Source organism: Hydractinia symbiolongicarpus, chromosome 1 (assembly GCF_029227915.1).
Source record: "Hydractinia symbiolongicarpus strain clone_291-10 chromosome 1, HSymV2.1, whole genome shotgun sequence".
NCBI lineage: Eukaryota > Metazoa > Cnidaria > Hydrozoa > Anthoathecata > Hydractiniidae > Hydractinia > Hydractinia symbiolongicarpus.
Window position 1 is genome coordinate 21983044 of NC_079875.1, and position 12298 is coordinate 21995341.

The following is a 12298-nucleotide window of genomic DNA, read 5'->3' on the forward strand; positions in this document are numbered from 1 at the left end:
AAACAGCCTTGGGGTTATATCATTCAAACTGCATAATAACATTTGGAAGCCAGTTGATTGTGCGTCTCGATTTCTTACCAATACAGAGAACAATTATTTTCCTGTTGAATTGGAAATGCTTGCGGTGACAAGGGGAATTAACCGGACAGTGAGATGCCTACATGGACTGCCAGAATTTTTAGTAGAAACAGATCACAAGCCCTTAGTTCCCATACTTTGTACACACCAATAGGAGAGATGTCATCTAGAATTCAACGACTGCGTATGAATCTGCTGCACTATCGTTTTAAAGCAGAGTATGTACCAGGCAGTAGCATTCAAGATGCAGGCGCAATATCACGCTCACCAGTATTTGCACCGACCAAAGCAGATGAGCTTGCAGAAGAAGAAATAACAAACTTCGTAAATGCAATTATAAATCAACTACCCGTTACAGAACAGCGACTAGAAGAGGTAAAAAATAAAACAAGAGAAGACACAAGTCTGGCAGACTTAGAGAAAACTATGCAAGAGGGATGGCCCAAATCACGCAAAGAATGTTCTGCCAATGTTCAGCTGTATTGGGAATTTCGAGGCGATCTTACACAAATAGAGGGTCTTATGTTATTTAAAGACCGGATTATCATACCTACAGTGCTACGTCGTGAAATATTAAAAAAATCCATGAAGGACACCTAGGCATCGACAAATGCAAACAGCGGTCTCGTCAAAGTGTTTTTTGGCCAGGTCTAAAAAGCCAAATCAAGCAATTGATACATAAATCTGTCTAACCTACCTGCCATCTAAGAAAAAAGAATCGTTAAAACCACATGAGTTACCAACACGGCCATGACAAAAGTTAGGCACAGACCTTTTCCACTATGAGAGAAAGGATTACCTTATTGTTGTTGATTATTTTTCATTGTGGCCGGAAGGTATATTTGCTTCAAACTGCTACCTCAGAAAATATTATTGCAGCCTGCAAAGATGCATTTTCCCAGCATGGTATACCACAAGAAATGATAAAAACGTTAAAACTGTTAAAAACGTTAAGAGGCTCATAAAAAAACCCAAAGAAGATGTGCTACAAGACTTACTATAATTTTGCGGAATACACCAACAGCCACTGGACTTTCTCCAACAGAGGTTATATTGGGGACCCATTGAGAGATAATTTACCTATGTTGCCAACAAAGATGTGTACATCAAATGCCAAAACAGCTCATCACAATCATCATCATCATCATTCTCGGATTAACGTCCGTTTTCCATGCTAGCATGGGTTGGACTTAGTATATTAATGACCCTCTTCCAATCTGATCTACAATCCTGGCCAAAATTGGTTGAGAAAAGGCCAAACACATGTGGATTTATTATCTTTATTATCATTATTTTTGTTTCTGTCGTCCCATGTGTAGAGATTCTCTGTTTTGTTGACATAAATTGTGGTATGTGTATACTAAAACAGTGCAGGTTTTCACTTATAGAATAGTAGCTAGTTTCCAGTCCCCCTCTCCCCCCATTTCAATGTTGAAGTCATTGTCACAGTTTGAAAAATGCATTGGCCACTCAACCCACAGCCAGCCATTGGCTTCAACCCACAGCCAGCCATTGGCTTCAACATTGAAATGGGGGGAGAGGGGGCTTGCATCTTTGTTTATCTTATAAGCTTATGTTGCATTGGAAATTTTATCAACAATTTTGGCCGGGATTGTAGACTGTGTTAGATCTAAACTCAACTTCCTCTCTATCAAGTCTGTCCTTATAACCTCCTGCCAAGTCTTTCTAGGTGTGCCTCTGGGCTTTGCCCCAACTATCAAGTCTCTACACTTTCTTACCCAATTATACTCCTCCATTCTTTCCAAGTGCCCCAGCCAATCCAATCTTCTTATCTGGATAACATCTTTAATTCTACGGAGACTTAGGCTGCTTCTTAGCTCATCTGAACTCTTCTGTCTCTCAGACTGGCGTTACACATCCACCTAACCATTCTCATATCATTCCTTTCTAAACGGTCAAGATCTTCCTGCTTCACTGCCCATGTCTCACTACCGTACAACATAACACTTCTTACACAGGCCTCATACAACCTACCTTTTACCTCAATTGACAGGACTCTGCTAGTCAACAAAGGAAGTAACTCTCTGAACTTTTTCCAAGCATAACCTATCCTGCAAGTAACACTTCTTCCAACACCCCCTTCACTGCCCAACATATCACCTAAGTAACAGAAGTTCTCAACTATCTCTAACGAGCCACTGTTGTACATCATTAAAGCTAGAAATACTTCATTCTCTACAATCTCACCTTTGCAACGCTTGCATACAAACTGAATGTCAGCTCTTAACCTTCCACTAATACTACTGCACTTCTTATGTACCCAATGCTTGCAAGTCTGACAAAAAATTGAGTTACTACCAACCCCTTTCCTGCAAACTCCACAAGGCCACTTTCCAACTACAAGGTCACACTTGGCTGCAATGCTACTAATCATGACTTTAGACTTTGCTGTGTTTACCTTTAGCCCTTTCTCTTCTAGTCCTTTCTTCCACTTCTCAAACTTTTCAACTAATTCTTTCATCGACTCTGCTATGAGAACCAAATCATCTGCCTACAATAACTCCCATGGACAACCTGTTCTGAACTCCATCGACAGGGCTTCTAAGACTAGAACAAACAACAAAGGACTAAGTAAAGAACCCTGACGTACACCAACATTTACACTAAATTCATCACTAAGTGAATCGTTAATCCTGACACGACCTCTAGCATTGCTGTACATAGACTGTAACATCGTAACTAGCCACTCATCCAGACCTAATTTTCTCATAGCCCACCAAATAACTTTACGTGGCACTCTATCAAAAGCTTTCTCTAAATCTAATGACAAATTGATTAAATGACAAATTGATTAAAAACCAAGTCATTCAAAAACGCTACAACGATCGAAATGCTACTATAGCATTAAAGCCCAATAACCGGTTTGTACCAGGTTAACGGATAGCAGTACAACAAGATGAAAAAATTGACATTAAGAGGTCAGATCATTCGATACATGATCCTCAATCTTATGAAATCCAAATGGAAAACAGACACAAAACACACAGAAACCAAATTGGCCTTAGAAAGTTGTATGCAGTCTCTGCCTCCTGTGCGCCCTCCTGTGCGTAAAGGTCCTTAGGTTATTCCTTGAAAACGAAAATGACAGTAACACTTCAGATACAATTTCATGCGACACAGACGAAAGAGACGAATTAACAATTAGTGAGTTCGTCATAAGCAAAAACATACAAGAAAACGAGAAGAGTATTGTTTATATAACAAAATCTTGTCGACTATCAAAGAAGCCCATACTGTTAGATTTATAAGAAACTTTATTAGACGTTTATAGTTATTAACAATTTGTGTTTGAAACTTTATTGCATTCCAGAGATTGGTTACGCATTTATTTTGTTATTTATTTGTGTTATTATATTGTGTAGATGTGAGACATGTCTACTTACTTATATATATATATATATATATATATATATATATATATATATATATATATATATATATATATATATATATATATATATATATATATATATATATATATATGTGAAGACTAAGATGCTAAGTTCTTGTGCTTTGGGCTTCACAAGATTGAATATGTTTCCAGTATTAAAAAAAAGAAGTAAAGGTGAAAAAAATTGCTATGTTAAACATTGATTCCCAGAACAAAAAATTGCTGACGGGTCACAAAATTTTTTAAATCATATCACACTGCATAGTGCTAGTAACATTTAAGGTTTGTACAATCCCATTTCGATAGTTTTCAAACAAGCAGCAAAATTTTAACTATTTTAGATTCGGATAGTTTTTAATTGAAATATGGCCATGTTTATTCTTTTTCTTCATTGACTAGTTTGAAACAGATGTAAAGTCAATAACTTTCGTTATTTACTTACCTCCATTACTAATTTTAAAATCATATATAGATTACTCAAATTGCTCTTTCAACTTGTGGTTTCAGCAATTGTTTGCGTTGAGTCACTTACCAACCTCAAATTATTTCAAATGGTAAGGGATTGTTAAATTTTATTTGCTTGCTTCATGTCAGCAGTTTATAGTTGGCTTTGTGATAGCACTTTTTAACATTTAAATTAAGAGATAAAATGACAGTAAAACTTTCGTATGTTCAAGGTACATGGGTAGGTCAATTTGCCTTGTGAAAAAAGTATTTTTGTTTACACGTTGGCATTCGCCTCAACAATTACAAAGGCTACTGTTGGTGAGGTATATAATTACTTTTTTAGAAGGTAGGTATCGTAATGCTTATTGTTCATTTGCAAGAACGCCTAACTGTTTTTATGCAATTTCTGCACATGACATCACACTGTACTGAAAGAACAGTAGCTAAAACTAAAACCAAAACAAAAAACTAGAATAATTTTACCTTCTTCAAAGTTAACACCTGCACAGACTTTGCACTTTTAATTTTTAACCGATAATTTGCCATGTGATTAGGTATTATTTTACTCAGAGAGTCCCAGTCTCGGTTTGTTGGAAGTGTCTCTTTTCTTGCATTATTTTCTTCCACAGGATTATTGTTTGAGCCAGCATTCTTATTTCTTTTCCATGCTGTTATTTCACTTGGACTTTTTGCTTTCATGCCAGAAATGCATCTATAATAAGTAAACAAGTTCGTTAACTGTTGGTGTCAGTGGCACAAAATTAAACAACACAGTAGAGAATTGCTGTTCTACTACCAGATCTGTATGCTAAGCAGCAGGCTCAAACTTAGAAAGTTTTTTGTGTTAAGTGCTGTATGAAGTATGACTAATAGGCAAAGACAAGTGAAAAAAAACGTTAAGTAATCCACATATAATAAAGTCTTACTTTTTGGAATTTTTCTGTGCATGTTGTGAGGAGTACTTTGATTGATCTAACACGGCAAAGATTATGTTGTCTTCATGTTTGGGACTAAACTCCAGACGTGTAATATCACCTTGAAGGGCCAATAAAAACTCAAACAAATTTGAAAAACCATATGTTCCATAACACAAATCTTCAGAAGTTGTCTGTTTATATTCTTTCAAAAGGTTACTTTGTCGAACTCCAGGAGAAGAAATTAAAACTGCACGGAGAAATACTTTTACGTCCTCCGGTATGCTTATACTCATCTAAAATTATCAAATAGACCACTGTATGGGGAAGCTCCATGCAAAAAAACAAGGCAGGATATGTTTCCTGGTACACCCTTCTTCATGAATTTTAAATGATTTTAAATGTCACAAAAGACTTCAAATGTTGCCAACTAAACTATATTCCTTCAAAATTTTTGGTACATGTGAAGAGAATAACTTGCTGAAAAATTGCAAACAGAACAATAACTTGCTGCATAACTTTTAAAACAAGTTTTTAAGCATGCAAGTATTAACTTTCCACTTTCAAATTTACTTTAATAATTCAAAACAAAAGATTGTGGCAAAACGAGGTATTTAATTAGTGTATTTTTCTCATTAAGGAGAAAAAATATATGTAATAGTCATAACGGAAGAGGGTGTTCTGGCAATAACGTATATCTTACTTTTAAAATTTCTCATAGGAGTTTTTATGGACTGGCATCATGATAATTAGGTATGTAAGTTACAGTTATACAAAAATTGATGGTTTTAAAGCAATGTACGTAATAAACGATGCATTGATATTGTGTTTGAAGATTATTTTTATCCCTTTAAGATAAAAATCAACATAGTACATAATACTCTAGGAGCCTGGGGGGGTTGAGTATGCACTTCAATGTACACTAGGTCTGACTTCAAATCCTGAAAGTACATGATGGAAAGGTCAGAAAAAACTTACTTTCCCATTTTGGTTCATGGTCGTTTGGCGAGAAAGATGGCGGAAGGGTGCAAAAAATGCATAAGGGCGTAATTTCCCAAATATGGTCATGTTATATATCAATCGATCACAAATTTAATACTGATCAATAATCACATTAGAACTTGGGTCTGAAAATGTACCGTTCAAAAGTTAGAAGCATTTAAGTGAAGCATACTAAACTAAAAATTTCAATACTGATCATAATTTGGAGTATTGTAAATTATTTTATTCAGGCTCTTGATAAAAAATCTTGATCAAACGATAAGAGTAAAACGACACTATATATATAAAAAACTATTATAACAAAAATATCATGCGCCTTTGTTCGTTGATGATATAGAGATTTACTAATTTCATCCGAATGGGTTTTGACACTCTTCGCGTTTGCAGTTACAATATTGACAACAGTTAATGTTATTTATTCGACATATACAGACATTAGCTCGAGCACATTTCAGACAGTTGCAAGGCTGTGGTAAATCATCAGGCAAAACGTCATCTTCAGTTATTTTTGGCTTCAGGCAATCACCTTCTTCATCCAATACGTAGCCGTAATGTGTTGGATCTATGTCAATACTTCTCACAAATGGGGCATGTAACCATACATACATTTGAAGATAGGCACGTTTAATATGTAATATTGCACTCGATGATGTGGGAGGAAGCTTCTCTAAATCTAACAGTTGCGATTTTTTATAATAGATCTTGTTTCGTAACTGATCAAATGTTGTAACGTCCTTATCTTTTGAAATACAATGTACCATAAAATGTTGTGCTAAGTCGACTAATTCTTCATTCAAAGTAGATACACCAAAGAAAGATAGTTCACCAAAACAACTTCCAGACGCAACTTTTAATGCTGCTGTTTTTGTTCCAATTTTGCTTGTTGTGTCGCATCCTATAAAAAAAGATTTCATGAATTGCATGTTTAAAGTGAATGAACAGTTAAATTTTGAATACATGTTTACATTGCAGGTCTACAGTTACTACATTAACAAATGTACTTAATATTCTCAAATTATGGTTCAACCTGTTAATGCATGCACAGCTGGTAAGATATCTATAACTTCAGGAGCAATCCTCTCTGCCAGGTCATGAACAGGAAATGCAACTGTTGTACCGCTCCTACCGCTGACTACCCACAACTCATTCAAACCATTGAAAATCCAACGCTTGAAATGGTAAACAGAACATACAAAAACATCAGTATCTGGAGAAGCAACTATAACTTTCTCAAATCTTTCTTCTGAGATTGACTGGCTAACATGGTACATGATGCGATCATCAGCTTCTTCGTGATCATTGCTGAGTGATGGAACAACAGATCTCTCCCCATTGCAAAGCTTCAAACAAGATGTTATATCATCGGTGTTTGCACCACCAAGGAAAACAGGAATTTCTGATCGACAACACTCAATCATCCAACTGATGAACATTTGCTGGAGACCCATTTTGTTTTCTGAGGATGACCAAAACCTATCCATTTCAACAGGTAATTGCTGCTTGAAGTGTGTAATTTTGACTTCGATTGGATCAGCTTTCATTCTCCTATTACGTTCATCTTGTTTGATACTTTGTTGAAGGTACAGATCGAATATTATGTCTATCCTTTCACAGTTTTTCGATAGGTTGACAAATATCTTCCATAATGCCTTTGCAAAATCTTCGTAAATAAAACATCTGTGATTTCTTCCTATCTTTTGGATATGTAAATGATAATTCTTCTCCAAAGTTGTCAATTAGAAGTGTCTTCAATGTTCTGTTCGTAACATAGGCTTCTATAAATAACGCGAAAGAAATTACGAATTGAAAAAAGAAACGAGGGGTGTCCAGTAATAAATTAATGAAAAGAATAATTCATACCACTATTATGTTCCTTTTCCAAAATTTCATTCAACTGGTCTCGACAAAATGACGTTGAATAAGCATGTTTTTTCAAATCCAGAGTTGAAAGGAAGTTTTTAAATGTATTTGCAAATACTGCCCCTTCATGATGTTCGTTTCTGGCATACATTATAGCTTCTATATCACGTTCAAATTTCACAATATAGCCATTCAAGCACTTTCTATGATACACAATGTCAGCTGCAAAAATATCACCAGGACACTTGAGTAACACACATCTGTCATAAACAGCATCTTTGTTGAATTTTATTGCAGATAAAAATGAATTAGCTCGTCTTATTTCGCAAATTCGAAAACGCTTCAAATCACCTTTGAATTTGATATGGTTACAAATAACACATGGCTTCTCAGCTAGAGGTGGAGGACTGGAAACATTTGATTTTTTTCGTTTTGGTTTAACTTCAAGATCTTCTGTGCTTGTTGCTGTTTCATTCCTACTTTCAAACTCTCTCTTTAGAATGTACATACTGGGGATAGCAAGTATTGACATGGTAGTTGATATCATCGTATTGACTCAATGGTATCCCCTTCAATAAATCATCATTCAAACTTTTTGAACAGTTAATTATAGCATTTCTTCCATTCTCTGTACTTGTAAGTTTCTTGTTTCCCTTATTATCTTGTTTTTTCTGACAAATAATACACTTGGTAAGGTCTTTTGTACTCTTTTTACTATCTTCTTTTGTACAAGACGGTGCATGTAGCTTTGTAGGCGATTCAACACTAGTCATTGCATATTTTTAGTTCTAAATACATAAAAAGAGAAATTTTTATATCATGCACGATGAACAAGAGCTATAAAATATCACGAGACAAAACTTACAATTCATTCGCATGATAGTATTCACATGTAATTTATTTACTTTTTGTCCACACTTTAGGTATGATTTCTATACTCAATATAAAACAATACAAACCTGCAAAATTAGCAATGATCTTCAATTAAAATGCAACATGTAGTAAACAAGAAAATATACACAACATTTTTTTGAAAAGACAATATATTTTTTGAAAAGATAAGATACCGAACTTCACTTAAATGCTTCTAACTTTTGAACGGTACATTTTCAGACCCAAGATCTAATGTGATTATTGATCAGTATTAAATTTGTGATCGATTGATATATAACATGACCATATTTGGGAAATTACGCCCTTATGCATTTTTTGAGCCCTTCCGCCATCTTTCCCGCCAAACGACCATGAACCAAAATGGGAAAGTAAGTTTTTTCTGACCTTTCCATCATGTACTTTCAGGATTTGAAGTCAGACCTAGTGTACATTGAAGTGCATACTCACCCCCCCCCCAGGCTCCTAGAGTATAAAGTTTATTTTTATATTTTAATTGATGTTTACAAATTCTATAAGCTTAGTGCTGAAAGTATTCTTAGCATTGTCACACACAAGTTATTATTATTTGAATAATAAGTTCTCCTGACCTTGTCATTTTTTTGTGATTTAATTATTTTTTTCTTAAAAAAAAATGGTTGCAGTAAAAAAACTTGATTGCATGTTCCCTAACAAAAAAGTCAGAAAGGTTGCCACTGTTGTGATGATTGACATGTGGCTCAATTGCAAGGTAAACTATAGAATACCATCTGAAACAAAAAAGCAGGTTTGAATTTAATGAATTATTTTCTTTATGCCGCAAGTGTTATTCAAACAATTTCTATAAAGCTTTGTTAAAATGTAGCTGAATTTTCTGAAGGAATTTTAAAGTTTTATTTAAGGCACGTGGATAAAGATTTTTTTTAATTTGAAAACAAAGCATATTTTTGCCTATTTGCTTGTGATGACCTGAAAAATAAACAATAAATATATGAAAATGACAGTATAGCCATGCATACTATTTCCTACATGTAGAAAAGGAAGTTAAGATTGAGTGAGTCGCTATTAGGCGATTCGGTTCAGCTTTGTTGCTGCAGTGATGATTGACATTTTGCTTAATTGACGAATAACATTTATGCTACATCCGCCATTTTTAAAATTTCACAGGGTGAAAACAAACCTAGTTAGTAGGGGGAAGAATCCTAAAAAATGTGGATATGGAAGAATGATCAGCTAACAAAAGGTAACCACAATAAACATCTGTCTGGAAATGATCCTTAGCTATCTAGATTTTGCTCCAAAAAATTATCTTTGCTCAAACTTTCTAACATTGTTCTTAAACACTCTGCACTCTCTTCACCTAAAATACGGAAACATTTCACCTGCAAAAAAATTGTTATGACGTCAAACCGAATCGCCGAATACCAGTAGAAGCTCGATCATCGTGTTTGGGGTTCATGATTCAATACGTTCCCCACTTTTCAACCACAAAATAAATGCGCAACAAAGAGCAACCTTGGAGCCCGTATCGCACGCATAACTTCCTTTGCACGTGTGTTTTACATCACACTTGATTTACATGTTTACTTGATGCGTTGGGCAACCATTAAAATATGTTGTGTATGCGTCCCGAAGACCCCGCAAAAATGAGTCAGTCGGGCGGTTGGGCGTATTTTTTCCCGGAATTTTCAGATCGGAGCAAGCAAATTTGTTTCCAGGACCCAGACATTATGGCGCCACTCGACATCGTTTGTAGACCATTTTTTGCCGCCCTGTAAACTGTCAGTAGCCACAGGAGTGCCCCAAAAGAATTAATTTTTACTGAAATTAATTTTCGCGGGTTTTTGTCAATTTTGCATAAAATAGTTCTGGCGAAAAAAATTTTCTTTTTAAAAAATATATCGCGAAATTTTTTCCCGTTTTTTTTCAGACTTACCGACTTGGGTTTTTATTACCAAAAGTGAGTCGGTCGGAGGACGCAAACACAACATATTTTTGATGACAGCCTTACTTGATTTACACGTGCGAATCATTGCACACCTACTCAAATATCCCTGAAAAAGACTGTAAGAACGCATGGTGGGCTTTTACTTTACAGATTATCTATTTTAATACATGGAATAGAGCTGGTAGAGAGCATTATTCATTCAAATCACGACGTAGCCCTATTATTTTTTATAAAAAAACTTTTAAGCCTATGAAAAGACAATGCTAAATTATATTAAGGATTTTAACATTAATTTAACGTTTTAAACGTTAATTTAGCGCTATTAACGTTATTATCAAACATTAGCGTTATTTTGCAATGATAATTAACGATATAATGTTATCTCATGTTAATGTATAACGTTAAAGTGGACTTTAACTAGGGGCCTTCAAAAAATTTTTCTGGCCCTGTTAATGGGATATCGGCGCTAAGATTCGGACCCCCTCTTCCCTGCTCTTTTAGCGGATTTCCGTCTGTGAAACATACACACATTCGGATAAAATCTTGGAAGGCTCAGGGGGCGTGTGTTTTGTAGATAAAAGTTATCGGAAGTGATGACAAGAGGAATTATGCTCACGAACGACGAGGAATTTTCAGGCCACGAACAAATTTTTGAAATTTTTTAATCCTTAGCGGATTTTTTTTCACGCTTCAGACCCCTCCCCCCCCCTTAGCGGCGATTTCCCGCTAACGGGGCCCGAGAAAAATTTTTCGAAGGCCCCCTAGGGTTAATTCTTTTGTTCTTCGTAGCGATAGATAGATAGATAGATGTGCATATTTTACATGGCTAGCCTCACAAATATCGAGGGATATACCCTGTCTATTATTTCCAGGAGGGGCCATGGCGTAGATGGAGAGTCCTAGAGTATTTAATGCTCATTTTGAGCTACGCAGACCCAATTAGAGCCCGCGCTCTACTAGACAACTCCCGGCAACATCCAACGGCCCACACAGTGTGCCATCTTCCCAATTTCCCTCACATGGCTTGGGTTAACCCAGGGCTATGGTAACATTCACTCGCCCATGTTGAATCGCCGTCAAGAGGAATCGAACCCCGGTCTCCCGCACAAAGTAAGAGAGCTATAACCACTAATCTACGGCGCCACATATAACACGCCGATATAACATTAAAGTTTAACGCTGTATACTGTTCTGCCCGGATAATGAACATTGGCCTCTAATTTGTTTGTTATCAAATTCCTCTGGACAGTCACATATAAAACCGTTCTAAATGATACCTATCTGTACATATCTACACACACCACACTTCACCACTGTGTATACTGTTCTGCCCGGATAATGAACATTGGCCTGATTAACGTCAAACGGAATGTTTTGTTTTAAAATGTGACCTCGACTTTGGCCAGTAAGCAAAGACGCTTTTTTTCAGTTGAAAGAAGTATTAAGGGAAATATATTTATATACACATATAAAGTAAAATCATCTTATTTTATTTTATTCTTCTAGCGCTGCTATGAGAAGAAAATAGTAACAAAAACAGCAAATATATTTGAGCCAAGAAAAGTTTGTAAAAAATGTATATCTACCATGCTCCTTTGTTTATATATTCACTGGGTGACAGTTATAAGGCTCCTTACTCACTTGATACTTTTTTAAGTGTCTTCATTAACAAATTAAAATGTCAAAAGTTATATTTTTAATCGAAATTAGGATGCAAAATATTTACTTTATTTTGTTTTCACGTTTTCCTAAAACTTTTTTTGTGGG

At 35.5% G+C, this 12298-nt stretch overlaps 3 protein-coding genes across 4 annotated transcripts in view; all 3 read right to left on the reverse strand.

The window, feature by feature from the left end:
* Positions 1-5357, reverse strand: part of LOC130646030 (uncharacterized) — a 32472-nt gene extending 27115 nt beyond the window's left edge. Inside the window, exons 1-2 of one of the 2 annotated variants that reach the window (XM_057452167.1) lie at positions 4864-5357; positions 4421-4649 (exon numbers count right to left, since the gene is read on the reverse strand). In XM_057452167.1, the coding sequence (XP_057308150.1) occupies positions 4421-4649; positions 4864-5147 (513 nt within the window). In that variant the 5' untranslated portion in view covers positions 5148-5357. Of the gene's footprint in view, positions 1-4420; positions 4650-4863 lie in introns of those variants that run through there. The other variant, XM_057452175.1, reaches the window with a different exon arrangement.
* Positions 5358-5551: 194 nt separating this feature from the next.
* On the reverse strand, positions 5552-7394 carry LOC130646110 (uncharacterized). The gene is made up of 2 exons (XM_057452250.1): positions 6881-7394; positions 5552-6748 (listed from the first exon to the last, which is right to left on the reverse strand). Exons 1-2 carry the CDS (start codon positions 7392-7394, stop codon positions 6204-6206), a joined length of 1059 nt encoding a protein of 352 aa, XP_057308233.1. The 3' UTR covers positions 5552-6203.
* A 67-nt stretch (positions 7395-7461) lies between these two features.
* Positions 7462-11869, reverse strand: LOC130646147 (uncharacterized). Its single transcript, XM_057452291.1, has 2 exons — positions 7714-11869; positions 7462-7628 (listed from the first exon to the last, which is right to left on the reverse strand). Exons 1-2 carry the CDS (start codon positions 8258-8260, stop codon positions 7462-7464), a joined length of 714 nt encoding a protein of 237 aa, XP_057308274.1. The 5' UTR covers positions 8261-11869.
* Positions 11870-12298: the final 429 nt, after the last annotated feature.